The sequence below is a fragment of the Macaca thibetana genome, chromosome X (assembly GCF_024542745.1).
Source record: "Macaca thibetana thibetana isolate TM-01 chromosome X, ASM2454274v1, whole genome shotgun sequence".
In the NCBI taxonomy this organism is placed as follows: domain Eukaryota; kingdom Metazoa; phylum Chordata; class Mammalia; order Primates; family Cercopithecidae; genus Macaca; species Macaca thibetana.
This window is the reverse complement of record NC_065598.1, coordinates 96,113,631-96,130,544: the sequence shown is the minus strand read 5'-3', so window position 1 is coordinate 96,130,544 and position 16,914 is coordinate 96,113,631. Positions and strand designations below refer to the sequence as shown.

Genomic DNA, 16,914 nt, shown 5'->3' with positions numbered 1-16,914 from the left:
TTGACTCTACTCATTTCAGTGTACTGAGACACCCCTCTGTCTGCCAAGGCAGTAATCAAAATATCTGCAACAAAAGAGAACTATGGCAGGTTTCATTGATCACAAACAAGAAAATGATCTATTGTATTGTATCTAATTAGAAAATATCAATACTAGACGTTAATGCATTCACTATTTCCAAGATGGTCTATCACTTGATTGTTTTTTGTCAGCATGATCACATTTTACGGGCTTCAGCAACAAGCTGGTACGAGGGAAATGAATTTAGAATGATATGCCAAAGGCTGTTGCTCCTTCAGTCTTAAATAAGCTTGTAGAGGCAACTGGGTTTTTAGTGGCACATAATATAAATAATGGGATTGGGGTTGGAACAGAATTTGGGGGTGTTGTTTTGGCCCAAAGGCACACGGCCACCCGCCGCTTTCTCTAAATATTTTGAAAGTCTTTTCAGCTGACAAAGCTTACTCAATAGAACTTGTACTCTGCACACTCTGCAGGCAGTCAGGGCTCTGTAGCTGGTAAGTGGCAGAGAATTGAGGCACTGATATACTAGAATTTAGCAGAAAGAAATGGTCCAGCTCAGGTTCAGAGGGTCCTTCTCTGGGCCAGAAGGGCTCAAAGGTAGGCTGGATCCAGGAGAGCTCATACTGTGGGTTCCTGGATCCCATTGCTTGTGGGAGATTACACACACACACACACACACACACTCTTATATGTGTGTACATATATGTGTATATATTATGTATATGTATATATTTTTTTCTTTATTAGAGATGGGCTCTCACTATGTTGCCCAGGCTGGTCTTGAACTCCTGGCCTTAAGCGATCCTCCTATCTCAGTCTTCCAAGTCATTGGGGTTACAGGCATGAGCCACAATGCCCAACCCTCTTGTGGGAGATCCTATATGGGTTTATTATTGTCAGTTGGACCAGCTTTACCAAATCATAGCTTCTAAAATTGAAACCACCATCATGACTATTAATCTTACATCTTAGGTCACCTTCTAACAATGGTTGCCAGCGTCTCTAAAGAGCAACCAAAATGGTCATCAAGGTTTCGGGGAACAAAGTGGCTCACTTCTGGATCCCTTGGGCTCTGTGACTAGGCCCTCCAGCTAGGTCTGGAGAATGATTTCCAGTTAGTGTGTGCCAAGTTTTTCCTTTGTCTAAGTGCTGGACTATACTCCCCTGACCCTTTCACTGGAATGAGCCAAGGAAATCACTCAGAGAAACATAGGTAGGAAGCAGGCTAATCACTTCCCTGATGTTACTGTTTTCTGATTGCTTCCTATCCCAGTAGCAGAAAATGCCAAGAACGGTGCTCCTGGGGTTTCTCTTATTGTCCTTGTTGCGGCATGCTCTAGCTGAGTTAGTACTTAATGTGGCTGTAGCACTTAACCTGTGTGTTTGTTTTCATGGCTCTTTAAAGGGGAAATAACAGTTGGCACTTGCTTGTAAAGTGCTTTGATATTTGGGGATGAAAGGCACTCTGTGCCTGCAAAATAGCTTTAATGTGTTGTTGTTACATGTTCAGGAGGGTGATTGGACTCCAGAATTTGTTCCACTGGCAAATGTGGCTGAGAGCTATTTGGTTCTCCATTAAGTTCTGTTTACATGGGATTAAATAGTTTGACTTACATGACTGGATTTTTCATTTTATTTGCTCTTGAGGTACTCTTACTCATACCAAGATATTGTTGATTTTGCATTTGTACATATAATAGGCATTAACTGCTTCCAGAGAGCTTTCTATAATAATATTTCGGAGTGCACTCTGCCCACAAAGGACTTAGAAAAGGGTCAAGGGCCTTATTCAGAAACTTGTATTTGTTTTATGGTATGGTGTTTAGGCTCGTCTTTCAGCAGGCTTTGAATTGTATGGATTACTGCAGACAGCTGCTAGGTTTCTCAAGGAGGCCTCTGTAGTGATATTCACAACTGGGTTGCTCTTCTAAAGGCATAACTTTGACCCAAAGATGAGATCAAGGAAAAATGCTTTCCCTAAGCCATCTTTGCCACCTCTAGGTAGGGTGACCACATCATTAGTGCCAGTGAAACAATAGGAATGATGATGAGAGGCTGCTACGAGGGGAATTCTTTCACTTTAGTTTGTTGAATGTTAACCACATGGCCTGTGTTTCTCATTGATAGCCCTGTCCTGACAGTCAGTGGGATGCTAGAGTTGTTTACCACCTGTAGAAAAGTAGCTGCCACACTGTCAATCTGTGACTCAGAGGTCTACATTCTGGTGAACCCTCGTCTTCTCACAGAAACATTATCTACTTGGGTTTGGGAACACTAACATATGTTGTCACCACCATTCACAGAGATGTGGTGGGACTGATGGAGTTAGATGGACAGAAAGCACCTAACTGTGTCATCTTATCCCTTTTAGTTATATATAGGCTGTTGTGTATTTATAAGGTAGTAATTGGGAATGATAACAGTGAACAAATTGTAACTACAGAAGGCAGTGTGCAGAGTGGATGCTTTCTGAAGAAGTAGAACCACCTTGGCCTAATAAACTTGGTCACCTTCCTTAATTGCGATAAGTAGCCTCATTCTTAATCCCTTCCATCTCTTCTCTGATCATTCATTGATGTATTACACGAACACATGCTAAATGTCTAGCATTGTGGCAGATGGCACAGGGACCTCAGAAGAGAGCTTCCAGTCCCGTTGAGAGATGAACTGACACACTACACATGAAATAATCATAGAACCTGAGGAAATGCATAATTACATGGTACAGTCTGTATACAAAGTGCTGAGAAAATGCTAAGCAATGTGGGATGATCAGTGATGGAGATATATTAGAAATGAGGGGAATTAGATGGCTTGTGTTGGATGACTGCTTAGCTAAGGACTTCATTTAGATTTAATGTTAATTGCAACAAGGAGCTACTGTAAGGTCTTGAAAAGATAAGTGATGTGATGAAAATAATGGGTGAGGAAGATTATCCAAACAGCATTTTGCAGAATGAGGTAGAACAAATGAAGGTGAGAAAACAATGGCACAAGGTGATGAAGGCTGTGGAAATGGAGCCAAAAGGACAGATATATGAGCTATTTCTAAGAACTTTATGAATTGTATAACCTATTTGATAGGATAGGGAGGTTTCTTGCCTTTTATGATGTGGGTTATATACATATGACACATATGAGGGCCAGATTCTCTTATATGAGTCACCTACAGTCATTGAGCCATTAGGGTGTTATTTAGTTCTACAAAGTAGCAGTGTAATTCTCCAAGTCGCACTCCAGTAGCCTGCGTACAAGTATATGCATGTATCTGCAGATACATAGGTGCCAGTCTGTATATGTGTATTTACCTGAATGTCTGACATTTTGATCATCTCTGGTAAAAGATCCATTAGTTTGTGAGCTCCTTGAAGGTTCAGGCTATTTTTTTTTTAATTCCCAGGGTTTGGTTCATGCTTACTGGATAAATAAATGAATAAATTGAGAATCACTTTGTTTTAGACGGCTAGAATTGTTGGAGCTTGAAGGCAACATGGAATCCTTTTGGTTATTCTCCTCATTTTAAAGATAGATAATTTAAGGCCTCAAGAGGGTTAATGTGATTTATCCAAGGTCATCTGTAAGTTAATGACAATCCTAGGGAGAGAATCCAGCTGTCCCCACTACACCACACTGCTTTCTGTAGTCAAACTGTGTGTGTGTGTGTGTGTGTGTGTGTGTGTGTGTGTGTGTGAGAGAGAGAGAGAGAGAGAGAGAGAGAGAATGAATTTGAATTAGGGCTGGGGTGTGTGGGGAGCATACGATTGACAATAAGTGGTTAGTAGGAGTTTACCTAGCATGTTTTCTAGTTCAGGGCAAATATGAACTTTGTAATGTTGGCAGCTGGGGATGGTGCCTTTTATTCCACCTTCACTAATTCCTGCTTCGGTTGCTGCTGTCTGGATGGATGAGTCTTTGAATATACATTCTAGCTGGAGGCACGTCAGCTTTATTTTTATATAGAATTTACATATTCATTTTTATGTGTCGGGGATAGGAAGTAGGCAAAAACTATTTATTATCTCATTTCCAAAAACCATCTTTGTGAGGAGATGGCCATTTGAATATCTAAAACAGCAACCAGCTTTAGGAAAGGTTATGGGTCTTTTCATTATGGGTCAATGGACACAATTATCATTATTGGAAGTCAGTAGTTAAAAAAAGAAGTAGCATTTTATAATCACTTGGTTGTATATCTGATATGGGATTCCAGTTTTCCTGTTTTGATTGCTAAAGTGACTTAAGACTTAAAACCTTTAAAAAATTAAGTAGCAAGTTACAGTTATAATGCTTTTCAGCTTGATGGGACTTTAAAAGTGTAGCTTAAAAGTATCGTTCATTTTCAAATGAAAATCTAAAGATTTGAGTAACCTCTGTTTTAATCCCAGTGTCTGCAACCTTTTTTTTGCTTGGTATAGTGACCTGGGATTTGTGCCACTGGACAAAGAGTCTAGTCCTGGATATATCTGCATTTATTGGGCTTCTTTCTCCTTAGGGTCGAAGTCTCTCTGCTGATAAACGTGGTGCTGAGAGAGCTGCAGTCACTCTTCTAGAGACTAGGGCACGATTCAGTGAACTGTAAAAGTAATGCAAAATGACAATTAAAGTAGGGCATTCTCTGGTACCTTGGGGGCCTGACAAAGTGGAAGTATTTGACTTCTGATATGCCAGACTTACTAACGTAGAAATGTAATAACATATCCCCCACCCAAACGTCTTACTAGAATCCTCCTATATCCAGAAGAGAGCTGAGAACAGCAAGTAGTAAGCAAATAAAGCTCCCAAGCAGCTAACAAACAAATACCCAAACAAACAACGAAAACCAAAACATTGCACAAAAATCCCTATATTAAAGATCATGTAATTTCCCCCTTAGGACTGCAACATCTCAGCTCTCTATGCAGAACGTTGCAACTCTTTTTTTCTCGACACAAATATAATTGTATAGTTTCCAAGAACACAGTAGAGTAAAAGCGTCAAACTTGAAATGGAAGAAAAGCTACTTTTGATATACCAACAGCACTGAAAAGTTAAAAACACTATGTTTGATGGAAGGTTGGTGACGATCCTATGTTAAAAATTAAAGACAAGAAAAAACCACAGCAGTTTGGGGCTGTTGAGTATACAGGCAAAACCTGCATGGGGTAATAATTTACATTTATAAAGATGCTCCTAAGTAACCAATAAGTGGTTAAATTATGTTTTTATACCCTGTTTTAAGGAGGGCAACTTTGTGATATGTTTCAGAAACAAGGCAGATGGTTAGGATTTTAAATCAAAGTTTTAGTTCTTAAAGGAGAATGCCCTAAGCTATCTGGGAAACTGAGCTGTCCAGAATTATTTATTGTTTGAGAATTTTTAAAAATCAAAATTTTATTAAACCTAGGTCAAGTGAGACACCTGCTTTCACTGTTACACCCAAGGATAAAGAATTCAAATTAGAAAAAGAATTTGTCACTTTGGGAGGCCGAGACGGGCGGATCACGAGGTCAGGAGACCATCCTGCTAACATGGTGAAACTCCGTCTCTACTAAAAAATACAAAAAAAACCCTAGCCCGGCGAGGTGGTGGGCGCCTGTAGTCCCAGCTACTCAGGAGGCTGAGGCAGGAGAATCGCGTAAACCCGGGAGGCGGAACTTGCAGTGAGCTGAGATCCAGCCACTGCACTCCAGCCTGGGCCACAGAGCGAGACGCCGAGACGGGCAGATCACGAAGTCAGGAGATCGAGACCATCCTGGCTAACACGGTGAAACCCCGTCTCTACTAAAAAAAAAAAAAAAAAAAAAGAAAAAGAAAAAAAATTTGCGATAAATATACTAAATAATAAGAAAGTGACTCTTATTTACCACTGAGATGAAATAAAAAAGTTTGCTCTAGACTCATTTTTTTAATGTCACAATTAGGTTTTTCCAAAGCAAATGTTGTTCTTATCTCTTTGCTGTGTTCTTGTGTTAACCTGCCTGTCTCATTAGAAATGGGGACATTTCCTAGTGAAATTAATGTGACATTTAGAGAAAATTTCCTCTCTCAAATGTTTCATGTTGTTTGCCATTTAGTATACTTAGAGAAGGTATTCGAATAATGTCAAGCAAATTTTGATTAAATAAGGCTAAGTAGGAGCCAATACACTCATGAAAAAAAAAAAAAGGCTTTTGTATTATATCTTAAAGAATGTATTTCTTCTGTGGTTCTTTATCCTATATTGAGATGACCTTGGTAGGTAATCTGACAAAAGAAATGACATCTTCTAAACAACTGGGCTTGCCTTAGAAAATGCAGCACATTAGGTCAGAGCCTGTGGCCAGTCCTTTGCTCAAGACAGTTATTTGCCACCCTGGAGGTACACTAAAATTTCCTGGAAAGCTTTTAAAAAAACCACCCAGTGCCTGGGTCCAATTCCAGGCTAATTACCTCAGAATCTCTTGGAGTGGGTCCTTAGTGACAGTATTTTTATTTTTTATGTTTTACAAGAAGATTCTGAGTTGATTCTCATTTGTAGTTAGGGCCGAGAGCCACTGGCTTAAGACATACAAACTGTTCATTAAGAAAATATTTCCTTCTTCAGGATGATCTGAATCTCATCCTTTGCTCCACCAGAAGTGTGAAAAAATATACTCTCTCAGTGTACAGGAGTTGGGTTTGGGCATACACCTCGAACCAGTATGAGCTAGAACACTTGATGTCAGTATACATAGACCCATAATATAATAGCCCATCTATGGCCAGTTAACTCAGTTGTTTGGAATGTAGTACTAATGAGGCCAGAATAGTGTATTCTGTCCAATTAGAATAATTCTGTTGCATAGATTTTTCCCATAACTGTAACCCAGCTGCCTCACAAAGAGACCTGAGACGGATTACAAAGGCACAAGACAATGGATGAATCAGCATAGCCCCATCCATTCTGGGAAAATCGGTTCTAGGAACCTGCCACATTGACTAGCGCTACTAATTGCATTAGGATGCAGCATGGGACATCTGCCCGTGATGGTTTGTTTTGATTTGGGGGAATATATTTTCATTTGAAGGTCAGGACCCATAAGAATGGGTGGTTTATTCCTTTGGAGTTAAAAAAGGAGGAAGAAAGATAGGAAGGTTATAAGCTTCTATGATATTCTCCTCTTTACAGTAGCAAATCATGCCTGGCACATCTGCCCAAGGTTAACAGAACTGTATTTGGGGGAAGAATTGTTAAGGTAATTACAAACAAGCCCTCGAGACTTGTCTCTTCTCAACTCAGTGCCCGGGAGTGGGAATTCTCATGATGAGATATATTATGGCATTAGGACCAAGAAGTAGTATTTTCATTAGCGATAAAATGTGCATAGTATTGCTTTTTTTGCCTGAACATTTGGCTCTGGCACCATGCCTGGAGGTCAGGTCACCATGGAGCTTCATATTTGATGCACAGTGCACACAGGTTCCATGCCTTCATATGCAAAGATATGGAAAATTTTCTACTTGAGAACTGTCTTCTTTAAAGGCAGTAAAGACAGATTCTTTAAATATAGTAGCTTGGGTTGCTGCTTATCCTTTTCCTGCAAAGCCAGTATCCTCTAGATTTCCTTTTTGTATTTTTGTTTCTTTACTAACCTTCTTGAAAAAATGGTTTAGTAAGTTTGGAAGATGAGATGGAACATGCATGTGCCACTATTTTATTGCCTGAATGAGGTCAAATTCCTGATCCTACTTGGAGTTAGTTGCAGGTTCTGAATAAAGCAGGGGATCAGGATTCCTGCCATTCCTGTTATGGGTCTGATAAATGCAGCTGAAATTCTCCTTCAGATTCATGTTCTATTATCCCTATTTTACAGAGAGGGAAACTGAAGCACACAGGGATTAAGATCGCAGAGTGAAATGAATATTTGAACTGCTGAGTGCTTAATCAATTCCGGGTTTTAACAGAAGTATTAGTCCATTCTGAAGTTGCCCTAAAGAAATACCTGAGACTGGGTAATTTCGTGAAGAAAAGTGGTTTAATTGGCCCATGGTCCTGCAGACTGTACAGGAGGCATGATGCTGACATCTGCTTGGCTTCTGGGGAGGCCTAAGGAAACTTAAAATCATGATGGAAGGTTAAGGGGGAGTAGGCATATCACATGGCCAGAGGAGCAAGAGAGAGAGATGGGGAGGAAGGACTACACACTTTTAAACAACCAGATGTGACGAGAACTCCTTCACTATCGAGAAGACAGTACCAAGAGGGATGGTGCTAAACCATTCATGAGAAATCGCCACCATGATCAAATCACTTCTCACCAGGCCCTACCTCCAACATTGAGGATTATAATTCAGCATGAGATTTGGGTGGGGACACAGGTCCAAACCACATCCACAGGGTAGCATAATTTTTGTGGGGTGGTGAACTTCCCACTTGTTAAATTATATATTGTACTGAATACCATAGATGAACACATTTAACCAACATCATTTTTACCTGTTATATTGGTACAACAATTAAACATCTTTGTTGGTTGACTGACTGTTGGATAAACTTCTTCCAGCAAATACTTGGATTGTATTCCTAACACAGCTTCAACTTTGCCTCCTAATCCTGTTTGTGACAATTTCAGCATTCACTCTCTAAAGAAACCAGAAATGAACCAACCCTTTTGATTCTTAATCTCCCAACCCATGCTTCCAATAGCATTAAAAATTGCTTGGGTTTACATTAAAAAGGGGATATAAACTTCTAGACAAAAGCAGTGTGAGTAGATATTACACAGTCCATCTTCAAATGAGGGGCATGGGTGGGTTTGTGAACACACCTGAGTAAGTGCAGGGCAATGTTGGGGTTTAGTTTCATTTGAAGTACTGTCTCCTCCTCTCTCTCACACATTCACCATCCCCGTTACTACCTATTGTAGGCAGTTGGGGTCTGTACTCTGACTGCTGGCTGTTTGGTGCCCATGTGGTAGCTGGATCTGCTATTGCCTGTTCTGTTTTCTTCTCCATCAAACTGTGAGCTCCTTGGAAGTAAGGGCTGCATCTAGGAGCCTAGAACAGTTAGTTTCTGACAGGTAGAGGTCTGAGAGGAATCTGCTATTTTGTTTGCTAGATAGCAGTTGTGTTTCCTTTTCCACACACTCCCAGTTGAAGTAATTTCAGAAGGCTCCTAAGGAATAGTGGGAATGGTGGAGATTTCTAGTGGGATGGCAAGAGGTTCGGGGAGATGTGTTTGGGTAGTTTCTGGATTATACAATGGTACAAGAAGAGTGGTACTTTAGTGCTGGGCGTGAGATCACTTTACCAGGACATTCAGTTACTTTAGTGTTGACTTTTCTCTGGATTTCACCCTTCTAAGGCTTTTCCCCTCTAGTTCTCCCAACCTCTGGGTGATCATAAGCTGTTTTTCCGTCTCTTTCATCTGGCAGGTATTCTGCATTTGCTTTTATAAAGCCATTGCTCCAGCAGTCTGCTGTAACCAGATTAAACAGCGGTGTTCTAATGATAGGAGCTGAGACGGGGGTTTGCTTGCAAACTTCATGTTTCACATGAAAGGCTTTGGCACCCCCTGTGGACTGCCCTTCACCCTGTTTTAGGCATAATGCTTGTTTGCCTTTATATCTGTGATAAAACAAAGGCCTTCCTGCATAACCAGTGCTGAGCAAATGTCTTGAAACAAAGGGAAGTGCGGAGTTTAAATCCACAGTGGGGGATTACCTTGCCTGCATTTCCATATCTTTGGAATAAATATTTTAACATGTTAATTATCTACTACTAATAAAAATACCTTTGAACTTCCAGTCAATTTGATGGGCATAGAATTTTCTCCACTGGGGAATGGGAAGCAATTAGTTTCTGTAAGGATTGTAGGTCACGTTATCTCTTCTCGGTAAGTGGCCGCATGGTCAGTAGCCAGTCATATTCTAGGGAATGTTTATGCCAAGGCTGTCCTGGTCTGCAGTGGGGAGCTACTGCCTCCAGGAGCCCCTAGGGCCTGAAGGAGGCAGAGGCTGCTGCTCCACTGTGGCCTTGGGTTCCAATTCACTCGCTGCTTCTTGGCCCAGAAGAAAAATTCCTTCTAAGTAGGATAGTTCGAAATCTACTTATGAATCATCTATGTAACCTTTTTAATTTTTTCTTCTCATTGCAGACTGAAAACTATTCTTTTGACTCCAACTACGTGAATAGCCGAGCCCATTTAATCAAAAGGTATGTTGGTTTGCTTGCTTATTGCTACAACTAAGCTTGATTTAACATTAAAAAGCAAAACAGATTAAAAATTTTAAACCGTATTTTTTTGGGGGATTTTAAAATGAATGTCTAACCTACTTATTGTAGAAAGTTTGGAGAATTGAGAAAAGCATAAAAAAGTAAATAAACATCACTGGTAATTTCATCAATCAAAGGTAATCACTGTTGACATTTTATATTTCTTGGTATGAAAATGTATGTATAAACACTCAAAATTAAAAATAAAATTGGGATTATTTTAAAATATAGTTTTATCTAGTGACAGAAATCCAATATTACAAATATTTACTATTTCTAATATTTCTAATATTATTTCTAATTTCTAATATTATTTCTAATATTTCTAATGTGATATTAGAAATATACGGTAGAAAACTTTCACAATCATGTTGATACCAAAATTCTTGTTGCTCTTCACTTTAAATAAAGGAAAGCCTTAAAAATTTTATGCATGTAGAACTTCCCATGAGTTTTGAGATTGATGCTATTTCAACAACTTGGAAATCATTTTAAGGATATTTTAATGACAGAAGCTAATCCGTTCCTTTCTAGATGAGAGAGAAAAAGAAATTTGCCTGATTCTTCTTAAAATATTTAGAAGTGTTTCAGAGGAAACAAAGTTGAGATTTATGTGATTGGTTGGTCATATTTTAGTATCCAAGGAGCCATAATAGATGTTGAGTACAGAGCTGAATATTGCCAAGAAAGATCCCATCTGGTGCAGTGGGCTACACCCAATGGGAGAAGGACAAAGAGTTTGGGAAGCCCTCTAAAAGGTGGAAACTGAGCAAAGAAGATAACCTCTTGCACAGAAAGACCAGTCCTGACCATTCAAATGATGCCTTTATTGCTGTTTCATGTAAATATCGCTTACATAGTCCAGTGGTTATTCTGCAGCTAAAATTGAACTCTGAGTATGTTTGTTAAAATAATAGAAATGAAACAGAGAGGCAAGCAGGGTATGTTAGAGCTGTAGCAGAGAAGATTTGCAAATTCTATTATTTTGCTGGCTCTAATCCCATAAAGTTACATCACCAGAAGAGTAGATTTCAAGGAATAAACAAGCTTCAGGTAACTTGCATTCATGTCTAATTTAATTCATGAGGCTTCAGTAACCCCTAAACCTTGCTAAGTTTATCTGTATTGGTCTGGAATTGCTTGTGACCTTAAGTGACGATCATTAGTTGTCTGAAAATGGGTAGCCCTTGTATTATCAGTGAAAGCACAGTTGAGAAATTTTTTTTTTTGAGGGGTTGGGAGGAATCCATTTAGAATATTTTCCTGGCTCACAGAATAAAAGCAAAAGGTGAGGAATTCAAAATTATCTGACTAATTTGTTTTAGAAAGAAAAAAATAACCCTCTTATGTGCACTGATTAGAGTGCCTTTATAGCAGAAACCTGCTTTGTTTTCTGCTTCCGGATTGTTACTTTCAAAGCTCCATTTTAAAACTTTGATAAAAACAGTGACTTGCCTTAGCCTCACAGGTCCCTTGGGCTAACTCAGGGTACCTGGGAATTCTATAGCCAGGTTAAACAGATAACATGATGCTGGGCGCAGTGACTCATGCCTGTAATCCCGGTGCTTTGGGAAGCTGATGGTGGAGGATTGCTTGAGGCCAGGAGTTGGAGACCAGCCTGGGCAAAATAGTGCAACCCCCCCCCCACCCCCTACCATCTCTACCAAAAAGAAAAATAAATAAATAAAATTAAAAACCTGATAATATGAGTCTGATTGTCACAGCCTGGAAGAAAGCTAAGACTCCCAGGCACCCTTGCATCTTACATCAGTCCTGACTATCCAATTTACAAGGTAGACTGATAAGATAAAAACTTATGTTTAAACATTAATGGCTTTGGGGATACATGTATTTCCACAGCAGCGTTGAGACTTACTGGGAACTTCTGATTTTGGTTAATTATTTTATGTTTTTTGTTTATAGACACATACTCACAAAAGGCACAACCGAGACTTAATGGACTCTTGGTGAAAAAGTCTCCTGATTTTTCATGAAATCAAAGATAGCTTTTTTTTTTTTTTTTAATAAAAGCAGGGACCACCTTGATCAAGAGGAAACATCTGAAAACTCAGGGACACATGCACTTTTGCCAGGGTTCTGTTAAGAGAGCTGTGAGGGCTTTGGGAAACCCTGAAGGCCTTGGAATTTGTGTGGTCAATTGAGTATAGACGAAGCATAATACTTAGAAAGATACAGGGAGTCTTGTGTGCTATGCTGTTCTGGGGACCAACTGTGTTAAATGTAAAATGTGAGGAAAATGTTGAGAGTGGTGGCTAACACCAGGTGATAAAGTCATGCAAAGCCTGTTCAAATAGCTCACAGCAATGTTTGAAAGGGGTTTTGCTGTATGTGGTTTCTTGAAGATCCATTTACATGCGTGGTAAAAGCTCTTGGCCAGGAAATTCTGAATCTGATTATCAGTTTTAATTTTACTATCAAGTCCCTGTTTCTTTGAATGCCAATACAATTTCAGGCTAACTTTGAGAACTTATTTTTCTTTTTTCTTTTCTTTTCTTTTTTTTTTTTGAGACCGAGTCTTGCTCTGTCGCCTAGGTTGGAGTGCAGTGGCGCGATCTCGGCTTGCTGCAACCTCCACCTCCTGGGTTCAAGCTATTTTCCTGCCTCAGCCTCCTGAGTAGCTGGGATTACAGACATGTGCCACCGTGCCTGGATAATTTTTTTTTATTTTTAGTAGAGATGGGGTTTCGCTATGCTAGCCAGGCTAGTCTCGAACACCTGACCTCAAATGATCCACCCACCTTGACCTCCCAAAGTGCTGGGATTACAGGTGTGAGCCACCACGCCCGGCTGAGAACTTATTTTTCTATCCGTGTTCTCTTCTTCTATTCACTTTCTACTTATTCAAGGATGTTTCTTGGACCCTTCTTTTCGGCATTCTTTAGCAGTTGTTAGCATTCTTAGCCAGACTGTTTACATACAGGCATCTTTTCCTCTTTTACCTCTATCTACCCTGAGTAGTTGAACAGCAGCCACCACTGTCCATCTCTGGGTCTTTCCTTCATCAGTCAGGGTTCCTACATGAAATAGTTGGCACACCTAAATTGGAATGGCTTGAGGAAAGTTTATTTACGAAGGGGACCATTTACAAAGGCTTGGGCATGGGTAGTGAACCTCAAGGGATACTGCAGTATTATGGCACTGGAGGAACTAAAAATACTTCAGACAGGACCAGGGAAGAGAGCATGTAGGGAACACTGACTTGAGAGTAACAGTGACTTCTGGTTGGCCAAGGGATCCAGTCATCATGAAGTGACAATCAATATCCTGATATCATTGTTCTCCCCTGCTCTGATCTCCTGCTGGTGTCTTCCTTTGGCTAAACGCAACAGAAAGCCAGAGGGCAAGGGGGTTCTCATAGGCACAAATCAAGGTTGAGAAAGGAGCTCAGCCTTGGGAAAAGGAAGTGATATGACAGGCTTCCCATAATTTTAGGCACCAAGGAATCTAGCATTATATTTCTGTAGTTTTTTTTTTCTTTCTTTTTTCAGAATGTCACTTGCAACCTGCAGGTGTACCCAAGGAGGCTTATGTGAGGACCCCAGATTAACAAATCATGGCAGTGCAGAGTTTCTTCTGAATGGCCTTCCTTCCTGCTCTATTTGTTTCTTGCTGTCTTCTCAGAGCAAGGAAAGCCAGCAGTGGTACTTTGTCCCTGCTGCAGCACTCTTTCCTCATGCCCGTTTTGTGGGCTGCTGTCTGATATCCACTCCTACAGTGCTTTGGGAACAATATCAAGCAGGGCATAAGGCTGTGGCCCAAAGAAAATGAAATAGAAAATGAACAAAGCACTGACTCAGTGTGGAAAGGATTAGGAGCTTTGGCTTCCTAAATCATGCACAATGCTTTCTTTTCCACCCAAATTGTCCTGGGGTTTTTACAGCATCTCGTATGGTGCCTTGTATATAATAAATGCTTGGTACATGTTTATTGAATGAATGCATGAGAGGAATTGAAGAAAACCTTAGCATTTTTCTATTAAAGACTAGCACTAGATTTCTCTTTAAGCTGGTGATTTCTGGATTTTAATGTGCATTGGAATCACTTGGAAGGCTTGTTAAATGCAGAGATGCTAGCTCCATCCCTAGAGAACCTCCAGTTGTAACAGGTTCCCAAGGTGATTGTGATACAGGTGGTCCAGAAACCACTCTAGGATTTTCCTTGTATTACTTAAACACAGTTATAATAATCTTCATTCTCACTCCTTTCTCATTCTTAGCCTCAGATATCATTCCCTGGGTATGTGGTATCACCTACTGTAAGATATAACCTGTTTCCATTCAGATTCTTATGTCTTTTGGAAAAGAGCTCTAATATTTCAGATGGTAAATATGGGTCAGAATTTGTGTGATGTTCATTCGTCATGCATCTGCTGAGTAACTCTTTGGTGCAGAACCCTGTTCTAGGTGTTTTCAAACATATCTGTCTTTCTGTTGGCCACCAGAGCAGTAATAGAAACATGTGCATTTGCAATATCATTGGAAACAGGAACCCCTAATTTATTGTCCCACAAAAGTTGTTTTACAAGTCCTTCATCTCCCAAGAGGTATGCAGGTAATAAAGCAAGTGAAATCAGCATTTTTTATGCCTGGCATAAATTGTTATTTGTTTTGGGTGAGTAGCCATTTACCAGGCTGTTTTACAATTTGCGGCATCTTGCTCACTGGGTCTTAAACTGCCTTACACAAATCCATTCATTAAACCACTAAATGCTCTTACAAGATCAGTGTAAGTGGTGCTTAGTTTGTCAGATGGGCAAACTAATCTTTAAATGAGTTAACTATTCCAAGGTTTTGGGGAGTTGTTATACCTCTTGCTTTTTATTCTGAGACTACACAACTTACCATGTTCACACTACCAGTCCCTTACATCCTAGTAGCTAATCCTTCACTGTTTTACTATTTCCATCATTTCTATTTAAAAAAACAAAATCTCTGAGGTTGTTTATAACATTCAGATGCCTATAAAAAAGATGATCAAATTTTTGAAAGGCAGATGCAAAACCAATTAGGAGAAGTAAGGTAGACATCCCTGGCATCCAGGGAGGTAACTGACTGCAACTAAACATTACATTTATGTTGAAGTTTTTGAGAAATCAAGACAAAGCAGTAAGTACATCAAGTGATATAGTTTTCATTATTCACTAAAGGAAGGATGGCCATTTGACAGGAGAACTATTGTTTTCTGTTCTTTAATGTTAGAAGAAATTAACCTAATAGTATGTGACTATTGTTTACAGAAGATATAGAAGAGTTCCTTAAATATAAATTTTCTATACCAATCCTATAAAAACTATGGACATAATATTTAATTGTAACTCAGTGAAAACATTACTACACAGAATAATGATCATATTAAACAATAACCACTTATGGAGCATTTATGTGTATCTAGTACTTCATGTACAGTGTCTCTTTGAGTCTTCTAAATGGCCTTGTGAAGGGGGTTTTAGCAAACACATTTTACAGATAAAGAAACTGAGATTTAAAGACATTAGATATCAGGTCCAGGGTCACACAGATGAAGTGGCAGATTATAGATTATTACCTCTCCTAATGACTCCAAGTTCAGGCTGTTCACTGCAGTCTGCTATAGAAATAAAGAACGTGGAGCAGTTGTTCTCAACTGTGGCATGATTTGGCAATGTCTCTTTGGAGACACTTTTGGTTTTTTCCCTTAAGTGGGGGTCACTACTGGCATCCAGTAGATAAAGGGCAGGGATGTTGTTAAACACCTTATAATGCACAGGACAGCCACAACAAAGGATTATGCAGCCCCAAATGTCAATATTGCCAAGACTGGGAAGCCCTGTTCAAAGGGCTGGTTAGTTACATTGCCCCCATACTAGACCCCTCACCATCATATGTTTCAAGCAAGTTTCAACAGCTGCTGAATTCAGAGTTGAATTCTCTGGCTTAAAGTGACAAATTTGTGTTGTGGATTAAGGAAATTTTCAGACACCAGAAAATATACAGGTTGGAAAGTTAAATATTTGTTATAAAAATGGAGTTACCTGAATATCATCCAGGCAGGTCATTTCCTTCCTCCAGAGGTACATGGATGCTTGTAGGCAGGCACCCACCTCACAAAACAGAGAATAATTTCTAAAAAACAAACTTTAAATCTATTTAAACTGTGGGATTATAACAGTATTTACAGAAAACTCCATAATATGTGCCATAAAGCTAGAAATGGTGAAACACTTTAAATAATGTGTTTCCAATTGGCCATCATGACCATAAAAGGACTGTAAGATAATTTTTTTTTTTTAAAGAACAGCATCCTGGTGGGTCCATAAGGCTGAGTTAGCTGTGTGACATAAATTGAAGGAGCTGAATGAGCTGGCCTATTGAGTAATTTTAATTTTAGTGCAGTTGATGCTCAGTTATTCTTTCTGAAAATAATTAGCTAACAGGTAAATGCTTCAGTCTCTCCTGCTCTTCATTTTCTTATAATTATGGCTTTCCAGTTACTGCCTTCCTGATCTTTACTTTTTATATTGAGGTCAGCAAGCATTCTACATCTAGGTTGGTCATATGTTAAAAATCTGCTGTGATTCTTCTTGACCAAGTGTGGAAAGTGACAATGTATCCATTGTGTCCATGGCATAGCTCTTCATTATGTGTACTGAATCTTCTTATCGGTCTCAGAGAGCCAGGC

The 16,914-nt window shown here is 39.5% G+C and overlaps 1 protein-coding gene across 4 annotated transcripts in view; it reads left to right on the top strand.

Annotated features, from left to right (window-relative positions):
* The window catches only part of PCDH19 (protocadherin 19), a 114,177-nt gene that overhangs the window by 46,535 nt on the left and 50,728 nt on the right, over nucleotides 1-16,914 (top strand). For all 4 annotated transcript variants that reach the window (XM_050775537.1, XM_050775536.1, XM_050775535.1 and 1 more), the window contains one exon: nucleotides 10,118-10,176. In XM_050775537.1, the coding sequence (XP_050631494.1) occupies nucleotides 10,118-10,176 (59 nt within the window). The remainder of the gene's footprint in view (nucleotides 1-10,117; nucleotides 10,177-16,914) is intronic.